Below are 15296 nucleotides of genomic sequence, written 5' to 3' on the forward strand. Positions count from 1 at the left end.
CTGTTGTCACGATTCATTCAACGGATCTGGTTAATGTCTCAAGAAGGGCCTAAAAACCTTTCTTTTGATTTTTTCTATTTCTTTTATCTTGTTTTTACTCTGTAGCACTTTTCATTGTTTTTAGCAATGAAATTGCTCTATAAATGAAATGTATCATTATTATTATTATTATTATTATTATTATTATTATTATTATTATTATTATGTCTGAACTCGTCTGTTACTGGCAGAAGCTGCTGTCAATCAAAGAGACCCACGCTCCTATTGGCCAGTACTACATCGTTCCTGTGTGCGCTCGTTTTGCTCTCCCGGGCGTCTGAAGCCCCGCCTCCTCCAACTGCCCCGGTGAACACACACACACACACACACACACAGCCGAGCAGGAAGTGTCCGCTCGCTTCTTTCCGCCTCGTGTCGAGTTTGTGTTTTAAATGATCAGTTGAAACTACAGCCGGATCGCTTTACGACACATCTGCGACAGGACCGACACGTTGAGAGCAGGTGGGTTCACGCTGTGTTTCCGCCTCCCGTCCCGTGTGATACGGAATCGTCCCGTCTTTGATCATCGAATGTCCCGATTTGAATCAACACGTATTTTCATCCCGCGAAGACCCGCCCTACTCTGCCTCTGATTGGATCATACTCGTTGCCTTCGTTGGTTGGATTGGTTATGTTTAGACACAGAGCCAATCAGAGGCATAGCAGGGCGGGTCTTCTTCACAGAACGCAGTGAAACAGTGTTTTACAGTTGTGTTGACTGGACATGAGGGCGGAAATGAGTCTAAAGCCCAACGCCAGGTGTTCTGGACGGTGGCCTGGCAGACAGAAAGCCACGATTTACCAGAAAAAAAGTTGAATTCTCCATCATCAGAATATGTGTAAATATGTTCAAAAGTTGAACTATTGGACAGAAGATCTTTCTTACTTCACTGCAAAGTCAGTTCTGCGTCAACAATAAAACTGACACTTATAAATGCAATGATGTTCTTAATAATAATAATAATAGTAATCAGAGATACACTAGGAGCGAGAGGGACGTCATGTCGGAGCTTCTCTTGTTAGCTGTAAATCACCATGGTAACTGATGCTAACCTTGCACGTGACGCTCTGCAGGTTTCTTATTGAGTCGTCATCAGCTGATTGGTTGAATTGATCAGGTGCTGCTCCACAGGTTCTGATGGAGGACGACACGTCCCAGTCCGAGGTCATCGGTCTGGGTCTGTGTGACTCGTGTCCTCTGCTGTGGAGGACAAGGGACCTGAGGACCGTCCGGTCCCGGGGTCTGGTCGGGTCCCTGCTGGGGTCACTTCCCCGGATGCCCCGACAGAACGGACGACTGGGTCGACCCCTGCTGCTGCAGCCGGAGGAGGAGCGACTACTGACAGAGCTGCACGCTGCTGCTGCACTGACCACTACTGACCAGGTCAGTGAAGGTCACACCACTGACCCGTCAGTTCACGAGGGTGTGATTGATTTGTGGTTGGTGTCAGCAGGGTGTGTTTGATTGGTGGTTGGTGTCAGCAGGCTAGAGGACGGGTGGAGCAGTACGAGGCGGAGCAGCAGACGAGTTATGAGCAGCAGAAAATTCTCGCTCTGGAAGACCGGAAGTCAGCGCTGCTCCGAGCCATGACCTCATCACAGACAGGTGAGCGATACCATGAGGACAGATCAATAGACAGGATCCCTGTTGGTCTAATGTTCTGGTTCTTGTCCCCTCAGTTCCAGACTCTGGACCCAGGACCCCAGACGAGGCCCTGCGGGGCCGACTAGAGGCCCTGGACCGGAGCTTTACCTTCCCCCGCTCGGCGCTGGCGGTCCAGCTGAGCACGGTGAGGGCGGGGCTGTCCCACTTCCCAGAGGACCGGGCCCTCCTGCGGGCCGACTGGCCAATAAGGGCGCAGGATGACCCCCGCCGTGATGTCAGATACCAGGTGTTCAGAGACCTAAGGGGGCGGGGCTTCTACCTGACCTCAGCAGGGAAGTTCGGAGGAGACTTCCTCGTTTATCCAGGTCAGAGGGGGAGGGGTCACGTGGAGGGGTCACGTGGAGGGGTCATGGGAGGCGGAGGGGTCACGTGGAGGGGGGAGGGGTCACGTGGAGGAGGAGAGGTCATGTGGAGGGGGAAGGGTCACTTGGAAGGGGAGTCTTTTTCCTCAGAAGTGAAGGTTCTGTCTGTGACTCATGTGTCTGTCTCTCTCTCTCTCTCGTGTCATGTGGTCAGGTGACCCTCTTCGTTTCCACGCCCACTTCATCGTCATCTGTCTGTCATTGGAGGAGAGCATCGGCGTGCTGGACGTCCTGTCTGTTGCTCGTCTGGGCTCCAGCGTGAAGAAGACGGTCCTGCTCTGCTCGCCAGCGGCGGACGGAGCGGTGCTGTACACATCGTTACAGTGGAGCGGGATGGTGTGACAGGAAGTGAAGTCAGGTGTGACAGGAAGTGACGTCTGATCACGTGTGTCCAGCAGCTCGTCACCACAGACAGACTGAAACTGACTCGACCCTAAAAATGATTGAATGATTGATTTCATCTTAATGACACACATACATTAATATCATTTGAATATGTTAATATCATTTTAATATGTTAATATCATGTTAATACGTTAATATTACATATTATTTTGTGATGTCAGCTCAGTTTTTATTCAGTTTTCAGTTATGAACAGTCGCTGGTTTTCTACTTTTTTCTTATATTTGTTCATAATTATTTGCCAAAATTAGATAAAATACACAATAAACAAAGTAAAAGATGAAATTGACACATGGCCTCATTATGATTGTTGTTGTTGTTGTTGTTGTGGTTGGGACCCGAGCAGCTTCGTCTCATTGTGAATTGAGTTAAAATGTGTGAAGCCCCGCCTCTTCTGAAGCAGGGGGCAGCAGAGGTTAGTTTGTGGCTCATGTTCCACAGATCTGTACTCATAATAAATATGGATCATATATATCAGAGCTCAGTCGTTCCAGATGACAGCTGCTCCGTCCCACTTGGTCCTGATCGTCATGTCCAGTGATGGAAAAGTTTTCTCTGAGTCTCTGTATGCTTCTGACGCCTCCCAGTGGTGAGAGTGGGTATCTGACGAGGAAACAGACAGTGGGTTAGACTTTAGGACCCTGCGCAGACCGGAGCAGCAGGTGCGTGGTCCTCACCGACGGTCAGCCGGGCCGCGGTCTGCTGGGCGCTCATCCCGCTGCAGAGGAACAGGTGGAACCGACGCTCCGTCCTCCAGTCGGACACGAGGGACAGATTCAGGCTGAACATGACCGAGAGGCTGTTGTCCACTGAGCAGAGCCACACGGGAAACCTGGGGGTCTTCAGCATACTGCCCACCTACAGACAGTACAGACAGGTCAGGTCTCAGCATACTGCCCACCTACAGAACGACAGACACGTCAGGTCTCAGCATACTGCCCACCTACAGACAGTACAGACACGTCAGGTCTCAGCATACTGCCCACCTACAGAACGACAGACACGTCAGGTCTCAGCATACTGCCCACCTACAGACAGTACAGACACGTTAGGTGTCAGCATACTGCCCACCTACAGACAGTACAGACACGTCAGGTCTCAGCATACTGCCCACCTACAGACAGTACAGTCACGTCAGGTCTCAGCATACTGCCCACCTATAGACAGTACAGAACGACAGACACGTCAGGTCTCAGCATACTGCCCACCTACAGACAGTACAGACACGTCAGGTCTCAGCATACTGCCCACCTACAGACAGTAAAGACACGTCAGGTCTCAGCATACTGCCCACCTATCGACAGTACAGAACGACAGACACGTCAGGTCTCAGCATACTGCCCACCTACAGACAATACAGACAGACAGACAGACAGATTCTACGAGAGGTAGCAGCAGCACCACCTGAGGCAGTCGTCCTCTCTCCATTTGCTCTCGGCTCCAGTGCAGATATCCCACATCGCTGCGGGTCAGGACGCCCTGCAGGGGGCGGTCCAGAGGCAGACCATCCTCCCCAATGTACAACGTCCCGTTGAAGACGTGAGGACTCGCCCTGCCAGTCAGCAACAGGTTCAGCAAAGCCTGAGGAGACAGAGGACAGACACACTGAAGCCTCCTGACGGAACTTGGAAGAACCTTGGATGAACCCTAGAACTCTCTACTACAGTGTGGTACGTCTGTAGACAAACACAAGGAACCTTGAAGAACCTTGGATGAAACCTAGAACTCTACTACAGTGTGGTACGTCTGTAGACAAACACAAGGAACCTTGAAGAACCTTGGATGAACCCTAGAATTCTATTACAGTGTGGTACGTCTGAAGACAAACACAAGGAACCTTGAAGAACCTTTGATGGACCCTAGAACTCTACTACAGTGTGGTACGACGTGAGACAAACACAAGGAACCTTGAAGAACCTGACAGAGAAGTCAAAGTTCTCTAGAACAGGAATTGAGGGTCCAGGTTTTTATTCCAGATTCTGCTCGTGAGTTCAGTTCAGAGAAGTCGCCCACCAGCTGGACCAGCGCTGAAGCCTAGAACCAGTCCAGATAGAAAAGTTAGTGTTTGTGTTACAGTTTCTTTTAGAGCCCCGTTCACATCAAACGATTTTCAGAGAGATTTTCCACTAACCCTAACCCTGTTTAGTGACGTTATAAATCGAGTGAGAAGTCGAGTCACTTACTTTCTCATTTTGTTTCTGATGGAACCAGGTTCCACGAAACCTTGTGTCCAGGTGAGCTTCTTACCTGACGACAGACAAAGTCTCCCAGACGGAGGTGAAGCAGATGTGAGGTGGTGGAGTTCAGATCCTCCTGTAGCCTGTGAGGAAGAGGAAGAGGAAGATGTTTGAGTTCAACTCTGGTCTATGAGTTTATTGCTGCGTCGCAGAGTTGGCCTGTAATGTTTTCACATAAATATGCAATCTGGAATCATTTGACCAGATTTAAAAAAGTTCAGTGTTTGATGATTGTAAAATGTACTTGATGTGTCAGTGATGTAGATTATTGTCAAACACAAACTAAATCATTCAGATGACATGTTTGACTCAGTGTCTCTCGATCCTGGTGTAAAGAGTGTTGCACCAGAAAAAACCTGTCAGAAGCTCTATATCGGTTCATTCTTACACGTGTGTGGTGCAGGCTGCAGCGAGTACAGCAGCCTGCAGGGGGCGCCGTGAGGTTTCTGATACCTGTCGACGGTCCGGGAGCAGATGAGGCTGTACAGGAACAGAATGACTCCATGACTCCGCTCCTCTGTGAACTGCAACAAGGAAACCAGTCAACATCGTTATATTCCTGCCGTGATGCCAGTGACATTAACTCGCAGGTTGATATTGTAGTGTCTTTTCGTCCATCTACGGAATGAGAAGGGCATATGTGTTTATCTCTTTCTTTGGAATGCCAAGTTAGGGGCCTTCTGGTGACCCCTCACCTTTCCTTATGGCCCCCTTTAAATTCCTTGTCTTACATAATATAACTTGAACCAGATGTCCTTTTTCAAGTAAACAACGGACCTATAAAGGTAACCCCCAAGAAGAGTCGGGAGGGTTGTCATTTTGGCCGGACACTCTCCAAGCTCTGCAGTGCTTGTAATCGATGCTGGTCTTTTTGTAATAAACCTTTATATACAATCAAGACGGTGTCGGCGGACTTCTCTTCAATACATCTTCACATCATCGATATTTAGTATACAACAATATAATGACGACGAGATAAAGTGATGATGTCATCGACTCACGCTCTGTATGTGCTCGAGGATGAACTTGCTGACGTCTTCTTTCTCCTTGAATGTGAACAGCTGCAACTGAAAGAGACAAACACAGAACGCCTGTCGTGTGATGACGTGTGATGACGTGTGATGACGTGTGATGACGTGTGATGACGTGTGATGACGTGTGATGACGTGTGAGGTCATCTGACGTGAGACGTGAGACGTGAGACGTGAGGTGGTCGTGTGACGGTGGTTGTGTGACTGTGGTCGTGTGGCTTTGGTCGTGTGACTGTTGTCGTTTGACGTGGTCGTGTGACGTGGTCGTGTGTTGTGTGACGGTGGTCGTGTGTTGTGTGACGGTGGTCGTGTGACGTGTGACGTGTGACGGTGGTCGTGTGACTGTGGTCGTGTGACTGTGGTCGTGTGACGTGGTCGTGTGACTGTGGTCGTGTGACTGTGGTCGTGTGACGTGCTTGGCGTGTGACTGTGGTCGTGTGACGTTGGTCGTGTGGGGTGTGACGGTGGTCGTGTGGCGTGTGACGGTGGTTGTCTGACGTGTGACGTGGTTGTCTGACTATTGACGTGTGACAGTGGTCGTGTAACGGTGGTCGTGTGGCGTGTGACTGTGGTCGTGTGACGTATGAAGGTGGTCGTGTGACTGTGGGCGTGTGACGGTGGTCGTGTGATGGTGGGCGTGTGACTGTGGTCGTGTGACGGTGGTCGTGTGACGGTGGTCGTGTGGCGTGTGACGTGGTTGTCTGACGTGTGACGTGGTTGTCTGACAATTGACGTGTGACGGTGGTCGTGTGGCGTGTGAGTGTGTTCGTGTGACGTATGACGGTGGTCCAGTGGCGTGTGACGGTGGTTGTGTGACCGTGGTCGTGTGACGTGTGACGTGGTCGTGTGGCGTGTGACGTGGCGTGTGACGGTGGTTGTCTGACGTGTGACGTGGTTGTCTGACTATTGACGTGTGACGGTGGTCGTGTGACGTTTGATGGTGGACATGTGGCGTGAGCCGTGACGTGTGACGGTAGTCGTCTGACTATTGACGTGTGACGGTGGTCGTGTGACGGTGGTCGTGTGACGTGGCGTGTGACGGTGGTTGTCTGACGTGTGACGTTGTTGTCTGACTATTGACGTGTGGCGGTGGTCGTGTGACGTGTGACGGTGGACATGTGGCGTGAGCCGTGACGTGTGACGGTGGTCGTCTGACTATTGACGTGTGACGTGGTCGTGTGACGTGGGTCGGGAAATCCCTCTCTGGTACCCGCTCTGTGAAGTTGTCCAGTTTGTAATCCAGGTGAGGAGTGATGCAGTAGTCTTCTGTTACCAGGGTTACGGTGGTGCTGACCTCCTGGCCGGCCAACCAGAGGCTTTCGGACAAAGCTGCTGCCAGAGCCCTCTCCTGGTCCCTCTGCCCTGTAATCAGACTGAGGGAGAGGAACAACATCAAGTGTCAGACAGTTGAGGCAGAGTGAACCACCTTCCTGTAGATGCAGCTTCATGTGGACATCCAGCGAAGACGTGGTGTCCGTCAGGGCTCTGTTGTTGTCTCCTTCTGTTTTCTACCAACATGCCGATGACACTCAGTTATACCCTCAGATCCTCACAGCTGAACAAACCTGATGCCAAACCTTCTGTGTCTGAGGTCGTCCTGTTGAGTGATGTTTAATACGAACCCCGTCTCTTGTATCGTCTCCACTTCTGACTTTCATGTTGCAGGTTTGTGTGACAGCATCTTGTTTACAGGTGGAAGTTTCACTCTGAACATGTCCTCACCTGGTCAGTGTCCGTCCGTCGGAGCTGCTCTGGCGGCTGAACAGCAGGTGTTTGATGACCCGAGCCTGGATGACCATCTGTACAGCCTGAGCTCCGCCCTGAAAAACACACCCAGCCAGGGGAGATGTCCACTGAACTAAAACAGTTAGTGCAGTGATTGAAACAGTCTTTGTAGAAGCAACAGAACAATGCAACTTTTTTAAACCTGTTGATGATTTGGTTTTGAGGCAAGTAGAAATCTTAATGTACTGACAAACAAGAAGTTGTTGTAGCTGTGTTAACACTTGAAGTGAGAGTACTACCAGTAGTAGTAGACAGTAGTACTACTGGTATCTGTACTATTAGTACCTGTACTACGAGTATCTGCACTATTAGTATCTGTACTGGTATCAGCAGGTATTTCTCACCGTGTCCATTTCTAGAGCGAAGGATAACTCAGAATTCAGCTGTCTGAACTGGAAGACAGATTTCCTCCACTCGTAGTTGAAGACATGAAACGTTCCACCAAACAAAATCCTCCTGAAGCTCTAAGAACGAAAAGGGTCAGAAACATGAGTTGGTCGCGATGAATCCAAATCTCCTTGAGTTACATGTACAATGATGAGTTCACTGCCATGTGAGGCTGCTGGAGCATCATGAATTGAGACTTTTTGAAGACATTATGACTTTTTGAGTCAATTTTCAGATTCTGAAACTTATGTGAACTTGTCAGAACCGGTCTGAGTTATGTGTTGGTTTGTTTTCTGTTGCGTGTCGACCTCTGTACCTTCGTCCTGACTGAATGTGATGTGTGTTCAGGCAACTGGTCGTCCGTCTCACCTCGGTCAGCTGGGGGGTGACCGGCGTTCCTCCAAGAGTCGGAGAGATGACCAGTCTCCTGGGGATGGAACAGACAGGTGGGATGGGCTTGTAGGGGGGAGGGTCCTCGTCTTGGTCCTCCTTCTTCCCCACATCCACCAGCCTCTGTGGAGATTTCTATGCAGATGATATTCAACTGTACGTCTCATTCAAAACTGATGAAGCTGACAAACTCACCACGTTCCTCAACTTTACAGTTAAATGCAAATAAAACTGAAAGTCCTGGTCGTAACTATGGTGTAATGTACTAACTACCATCCTCAAAGGTCCGAGTGTGGACGTCCGCCTGCAGAGAATATGAACTCATTAAAAAACAAGCACATGTTTATTCATATAAACTAATCATCGTTTAAATGATTTCTCTTCTTCACGGTGTTGGTGAAAACTTTCCTCCAGTGCTGCAGCTCGGACACCTGGAGCAGGATCTGCTGTAGCTCGGCCCCCATCTGAATACACACAGTTGACATTGTATATAAAGACGATCACTGACTGTATATAAAGACCATAACTGACTGTATATAAAGACCATCACTGACTGTATATAAAGACCATAACTGACTGTATATGAAGACGACCACTGACTGAATATAAAGACGATCACTGACTGTATATAAAGACGATCATTGACTGTATATAAAGACGATCGGCGACTGTATATAAAGACGATCACTGACTGTATATAAAGACGATCACTGACTGTATATAAAGACGACCACTGAGTGTATATAAAGACGACCACTGAGTGTATATAAAGACGATCACTGACTGTATATAAAGACGATCACTGACTGTATATAAAGACGATCACTGACTGCATATAAAGACGACCACTGAGTGTATATAAAGACGATCACTGACTGTATATAAAGACATTCACTGACTGAATATAAAGACGACCACTGACTGTATATAAAGACGATCAAGGTGGTCATGATGATTTCAGTGTTTAAACTCACCTGCTGCGTCTCGCTCATAATTTCTTCAGTCGTCTGAAAACAAACATTAAAACAGACGACAAGAAAGTCTGTTTGATTTTTATTGATAATAACGAAACGATCAATCCACCAACTACAACACTATCAGAGATGCTGTCCACTGAAAAATGTTAAGAATTTGCTTCATTTTTCAAATGACCTCAAATATCAGAGGTCCAGTGACGAATGACTCTCACTTCTCCACAACATTCAGAAGAATAAGGTGACATGGTTGGACAGCTGCTGCTCGGACCCTCTCCCTACCACCTTCTTTAAAACAGTTCAACTGCTGAGCATATGAGGAATTGGAAATCATCATTGGCTCTCTTCAATAAGGCATATTTCCTGCAGAACTGAAAACAGCTGTGATTAAACCACTCCTCAAAAAGAGCAACCGTGATGCTGAACTTATCTCCAACTAAAGGCCTTTTTATCAACTGAAAATATTCCTGTCAAAAGCAGACTCAGAAAACCCTTTGGTGTTTTCCTGTGAAGCACATTGTGTTGCCCTGGCTTAATAAATAAAGTTTGACTTGACTTCATCTTTAAATTAAAATCATCATCAGGATCCACTTCACTCTCTCACAAACACACACACACACAGTTTAATGTTATTTAATTCATATTCATTCATATATTTTATATTATTAAAGTCAAACATGAATCAGTCGACAGACAGTCTTACCTGCAGCCGATCAGAGAAGTAATTTACCAATGAGACTGGAGGCTGTTTATATAACACACACACACACACACACACACACACACACATTGTGTTTGTTCATTGATTAAATTATAGAAACAGTTTGATTTTCAGTTTAATTCACTTTCAGTTTAATTAATTAATGTAGATGTAAACTCAAACGGGGGTGAGGGGGCTGGGGGGGATGATGTGAATGAATGTGAATAAAAGACCTGTATTTTTTACAGTGCACCTTGACGACGTCCTGCTGAGTCTCTGCGTCACAGTGAAACACTGTCCTTTAATTGTCCGTCCACTACAATTAAACACATGATGGAAACAACAGGACACCGGAACCCCCCTGCAGGACCCCGGGGCCCCGTCCTTCATTGGAGGATCCGGGTCCTCAGACCGAATTGTTTGAGTCGGTCTGCTCTGTCAACACGTCCTGTTGAGACACTGCGTGTCGGTGTCCACTTTCTGGTTGTCGTCTCTCTTCACACTGAGCTTTCCTCAGTACATGAGGTCGGCCGCGCCGCCGCTCAGCTCCGACTCTTTGGTTTCCTGGAAGGGAAACTGGATTCCTGCCAGTCGGATCAGCAGGATGTTGAGTCCGTGGAGGAGGAAGATGAGGAAGAAGAGCCAGAAGGACCGGCCGTAGCGCTCGCTGTACGTCTGGAACACGAAGTTGACCTCGTTGAAGTTGGCGATCCGGTCCGTGAGATGATGGAGCTTCACCTCCGACGCAAACAGGATCATTATCAGAGAGCTGCACACACCTGAGGACACGAGAGAGTGGACGCTGTCACATCGCAGGTCAACTCAAATACATTTCAACTGTTTTGACTTGTTTCTAATTTTAACATAATTACACAATCGTGCACTTAACCAGATCCTGGTCCTCAGTCCTGAACCCAGTCCTGAACCCTGTCCCTAACCCAGTCCTGAACCCTGTCCCTAACCCTGTCCTGAACCCAGTCCTGAACCCTGTCCCTAATACAGTCCTGAACCCAGTCCTGAACCCTATCCCTAACCCTGTCCTGAACCCAGTCCTGAACCCTGTCCCTAATACAGTCCTGAACCCAGTCCTGAACCCTATCCCTAACCCTGTCCTGAACTCAGTCCTGAACCTTGTCCTGACCTCAGTATTATCAATAACGAATAATAAAGGATCAATAACCTGTAAGAGGTCTGATCACATCTGACCCGTCACTGATGTAACAAGGTGTTTCTTACAGCAGATGAAGGTCCACAGGTAAAGTCCCATGGGGCCTTGCAGCGTCTCGTAGGGTCGTCCGAAGGCGTTGAAGAAGAAGAAGCCGGTGGCCACGGAGGAGAAGAGGATCACAGCACCACACAAGAAGATGACAGAGACATGGAGGCCGGCAGGGACGGAGCTCAGCAGGTCCGGGAAGACTAGAGAGGACGCAGCATTCAGTTGTACAGTGTAGTCAGATTAATTTGTAAAGTGTAGTCAGATTCAGTTTTACAGTGTAGTCAGATTCAGTTTTACAGTGGTCCAATTCAGTTTTACAGAGTAGTCAGATTCAGTTGTACAGTGTATTCAGATTCAATTTTAGTGTAGCCAGAATCAGTTTTACAGTGTAGTCAGATAATAATAATAATACATTTCAGTTATACAGCACTTGTACAGTTGTTCAGTGGTCAGATTCAGTAGTACAGTGTAGTGAGATTCAGTTGTACAGTATAGTCAGATTCAGTTTTACAGTGTATTCAGAATCAGTTTTACAGTGTATTCAGATTCAGTTGTTCAGTGTAGTCAGATTCAGTTGTCCAGTGTAGTGAGATTCAGTTGTACAGTGTAGTCAGATTCAGTTGTTCAGTGTAGTGATATTCAGTTGTGCAGTGTAGTGAGATTCAGTTGTACATGTAGTCAGATTCAGTTGAACAGTGTATTCGAATTCAGTTGTTCAGTGTAGTCAGATTCAGTTGTTCAGTGTAGTCAGATTCAGTTGTTCAGTGTAGTCAGATTCAGTTGTGCAGTGTAGTGAGATTCAGTTATACAGTGTAGTCAGATTCAGTTGTACAGTGGTCAGATTCAGTTGTACAGTGTAGTCGGATTCAGTTGTACAGTGTAGTCGGATTCAGTTGTACAGTGTAGTCAGATTCAGTTTACAGTGTAGTCAGATTCTGTTTTCCAGTGGTCAGATTCAGTTTTACAGTGTAGTCAGATTCAGTTTTCCAGTGGTCAGATTCAGTTGTACAGTGTAGTCAGATTCAGTTTACAGTGTAGTCAGATTCAGTTTTCCAGTGGTCAGATTCAGTTTACAGTGTAGTCGGATTCAGTTTTCCAGTGGTCAGATTCAGTTGTACAGTGTAGTCAGATTCAGTTTTACAGTGTATTCAGAATCAGTTTTACAGTGTATTCAGATTCAGTTGTTCAGTGTAGTCAGATTCAGTTGTCCAGTGTAGTGAGATTCAGTTGTACAGTGTAGTCAGATTCAGTTGTTCAGTGTAGTGATATTCAGTTGTGCAGTGTAGTGAGATTCAGTTGTACATGTAGTCAGATTCAGTTGAACAGTGTAGTCAGATTCAGTTAAACAGTGTATTCGAATTCAGTTGTTCAGTGTAGTCAGATTCAGTTGTTCAGTGTAGTCAGATTCAGTTGTGCAGTGTAGTGAGATTCAGTTATACAGTGTAGTCAGATTCAGTTGTACAGTGGTCAGATTCAGTTGTACAGTGTAGTCGGATTCAGTTGTACAGTGTAGTCGGATTCAGTTGTACAGTGTAGTCAGATTCAGTTTACAGTGTAGTCAGATTCTGTTTTCCAGTGGTCAGATTCAGTTTTACAGTGTAGTCAGATTCAGTTTTCCAGTGGTCAGATTCAGTTGTACAGTGTAGTCAGATTCAGTTTACAGTGTAGTCAGATTCAGTTTTCCAGTGGTCAGATTCAGTTTACAGTGTAGTCGGATTCAGTTTTCCAGTGGTCAGATTCAGTTGTACAGTGTAGTCAGATTCAGTTTTACAGTGTATTCAGAATCAGTTTTACAGTGTATTCAGATTCAGTTGTTCAGTGTAGTCAGATTCAGTTGTCCAGTGTAGTGAGATTCAGTTGTACAGTGAAGTCAGATTCAGTTGTTCAGTGTAGTGATATTCAGTTGTGCAGTGTAGTGAGATTCAGTTGTACAGTATAGTCAGATTCAGTTTTACAGTGTATTCAGAATCAGTTTTACAGTGTATTCAGATTCAGTTGTTCAGTGTAGTCAGATTCAGTTGTTCAGTGTAGTGATATTCAGTTGTGCAGTGTAGTGAGATTCAGTTGTACATGTAGTCAGATTCAGTTGAACAGTGTAGTCAGATTCAGTTAAACAGTGTATTCAAATTCAGTTGTTCAGTGTAGTCAGATTCAGTTGAACAGTGTAGTCAGATTAAGTTTTACAGTGAATTCAGAATCAGTTTGACAGTGTATTCAGATTCAGTTGTTCAGTGTAGTCAGATTCAGTTGTGCAGTGTAGTGAGATTCAGTTATACAGTGTAGTCAGATTCAGTTGTACAGTGTAGTCAGATTCAGTTGTACAGTGGTCAGATTCAGTTGTACAGTGTAGTCGGATTCAGTTGTACAGTGTAGTCGGATTCAGTTGTACAGTGTAGTCAGATTCAGTTTCCAGTGTAGTCAGATTCAGTTTTCCAGTGGTCAGATTCAGTTGTACAGTGTCGTCAGATTCAGTTTTCCAGTGTAGTCAGATTCAGTTTTCCAGTGTAGTCAGATTCAGTTGTACAGTGGTCAGATTCAGTTGTACAGTGTAGTCAGATTCAGTTTACAGTGTAGTCGGATTCAGTTTTCCAGTGGTCAGATTCAGTTTACAGTGTAGTCAGATTCAGTTTACAGTGTAGTCGGATTCAGTGTTCCAGTGGTCAGATTCAGTTTTCCAGTGTAGTCAGATTCAGTTTTACAGTGGTCAGATTCAGTTTTACAGTGGTCAGATTGGGTTGTACAGTGTAGTCAGATTCAGTTTTACAGTGGTCAGATTCAGTTGTACAGTGTAGTCAGATTCAGTTTACAGTGTAGTCGGATTCAGTTTTACAGTGGTCAGATTCAGTTGTACGGTGTAGTCGGATTCAGTTGTACAGTGTAGTCAGATTCAGTTTTCCAGTGGTCACATTCAGTTCTTCAGTGGTCACATTCAGTTGTACAGTGTAGTTAAGCAGGGACAGAGCAGCTTTGTTCAGACAGAAACATCATTAGTGAGACACCAGTCAGTCCTCAGAGTCCTGGATCTGGATCTGAGTCTGGGTCTGGGTTAAAGAACTCTGGGTTAAAGACTGACATGGTGTGTCTGACACATACACCTGAGCACGATGCATTGTGGGTATTAACTTTCTCATGGTGGAGTTCTTCTCTCCACAATCTGTCATATTGTGACGTCTCCAGTTGATTGATTGATTGATTGATTGACTTTTGCTGGGACATGTCGTTACATGTCTGTGACGTCACTGTGACGTCACAGTTCAGATTTTCTGATCATTATCATCTTAATGACTTTACTGTAAAGTGACCTAGTGGCACGTGACCACACGTTCATAGCGTCATCAGCGTGAAGTCACGCTTCGTTGTGTATAACTCACATGAGAACCGGGACGCTCGGCCCCCGAGGCCGCACTGCTTCACCCGGTGTCCGTGGAACAGCCCGTAGCTCACCTCGCCCAGGAACTTGTCCAGCTCGGGTCCGGTGGCGTTCACCAGCTCGGCCCCGGTCCGGCACAGCACGGTCCCGTCGAGCCAGAACGGAAGTCCGGTGGCCACCGCGGCCGTGAGGGCGCACGAGAGGCCGAGGAGTCCGGAGATGGAGAAGATGAGCTGCTTCTGTCGGCTCGGCATGGTGGTGGGACGGAAGCTGGGAGGGGCTGACGTCATCTTCCCAGCAGGACCCCCACCACCACCCCCCTCTGAACGACCTGAGAGATTTAATGAGCGAAGCCTCGAAACGACGGATCATTAAACAGACGACACGCCGCTGCCTGCGCTCCAGGTCACCATGGCAACAAGGGGTCAAATTACATGGGGGGGGCAGTGAACTGATGACAGATGGGGCACGAACTCGTTGTCAAAGTCTGTCCTGGTGGCGCCTCCTGGTGGCGGGAACTCACTACATGTATGTGTTTGTGTTTGTGTGTGTGCGTGTGTGTGTGCGTGTTTGTGTGTGTGTTTGTGTGTATGCGTGTTTGTGTGTGTGTGTGCGTGTTTGTGTGTGTGTGTGCGTGTTTGTGTGTATGCGTGTTTGTGTGTGTGTGTGCGTGTTTGTGTGTGTGTTTGTGTGTATGCGTGTTTGTGTGTGTGTTTGTGTGTATGCGTGTTTGTGT

The 15296-nt window shown here is 47.0% G+C and overlaps 3 protein-coding genes across 7 annotated transcripts; 1 reads left to right on the forward strand and 2 right to left on the reverse strand.

The window, feature by feature from the left end:
• The first annotated feature begins 317 nt into the window (after positions 1 to 317).
• Positions 318 to 2755, forward strand: tsen34 (TSEN34 tRNA splicing endonuclease subunit). Of its 4 annotated transcripts, none has more exons than XM_035621993.2 (5): positions 318 to 501; positions 1158 to 1423; positions 1522 to 1645; positions 1720 to 2010; positions 2222 to 2755. In XM_035621993.2, exons 2-5 carry the CDS (start codon positions 1178 to 1180, stop codon positions 2407 to 2409), a joined length of 849 nt encoding a protein of 282 aa, XP_035477886.1. In that variant the 5' UTR covers positions 318 to 501; positions 1158 to 1177; the 3' UTR covers positions 2410 to 2755. The 4 variants fall into 4 exon arrangements, with proteins under 4 accessions (XP_035477886.1, XP_035477885.1, XP_035477883.1 ...); XM_035621992.2 differs by having other exon boundaries at positions 328 to 501; positions 1172 to 1423; XM_035621990.2 differs by lacking the exon at positions 318 to 501 and adding an exon at positions 657 to 1077 and having other exon boundaries at positions 1172 to 1423.
• Positions 2756 to 2951: 196 nt separating this feature from the next.
• On the reverse strand, positions 2952 to 8764 carry mindy4b (MINDY family member 4B). Its single transcript, XM_047335777.1, has 11 exons — positions 8690 to 8764; positions 8280 to 8435; positions 7868 to 7987; positions 7461 to 7558; positions 6949 to 7111; positions 5709 to 5774; positions 5161 to 5231; positions 4718 to 4790; positions 3875 to 4051; positions 3148 to 3328; positions 2952 to 3073 (listed from the first exon to the last, which is right to left on the reverse strand). The coding sequence occupies exons 1-11, from the start codon at positions 8762 to 8764 to the stop codon at positions 2952 to 2954; spliced, it is 1302 nt and encodes a 433-aa protein (XP_047191733.1).
• A 1338-nt stretch (positions 8765 to 10102) lies between these two features.
• On the reverse strand, positions 10103 to 15205 carry clrn1 (clarin 1). 2 transcript variants are annotated; one of them, XM_047335515.1, is made up of 3 exons: positions 14635 to 15205; positions 11211 to 11390; positions 10103 to 10753 (listed from the first exon to the last, which is right to left on the reverse strand). In XM_047335515.1, exons 1-3 carry the CDS (start codon positions 14930 to 14932, stop codon positions 10488 to 10490), a joined length of 744 nt encoding a protein of 247 aa, XP_047191471.1. In that variant the 5' UTR covers positions 14933 to 15205; the 3' UTR covers positions 10103 to 10487. The 2 variants fall into 2 exon arrangements, with proteins under 2 accessions (XP_047191471.1, XP_035477902.2); XM_035622009.2 differs by having other exon boundaries at positions 14562 to 15202.
• Positions 15206 to 15296: the final 91 nt, after the last annotated feature.

The sequence above is a fragment of the Scophthalmus maximus genome, chromosome 11 (genome assembly GCF_022379125.1).
Source record: "Scophthalmus maximus strain ysfricsl-2021 chromosome 11, ASM2237912v1, whole genome shotgun sequence".
NCBI classification, from domain to species: Eukaryota; Metazoa; Chordata; class Actinopteri; order Pleuronectiformes; family Scophthalmidae; genus Scophthalmus; species Scophthalmus maximus.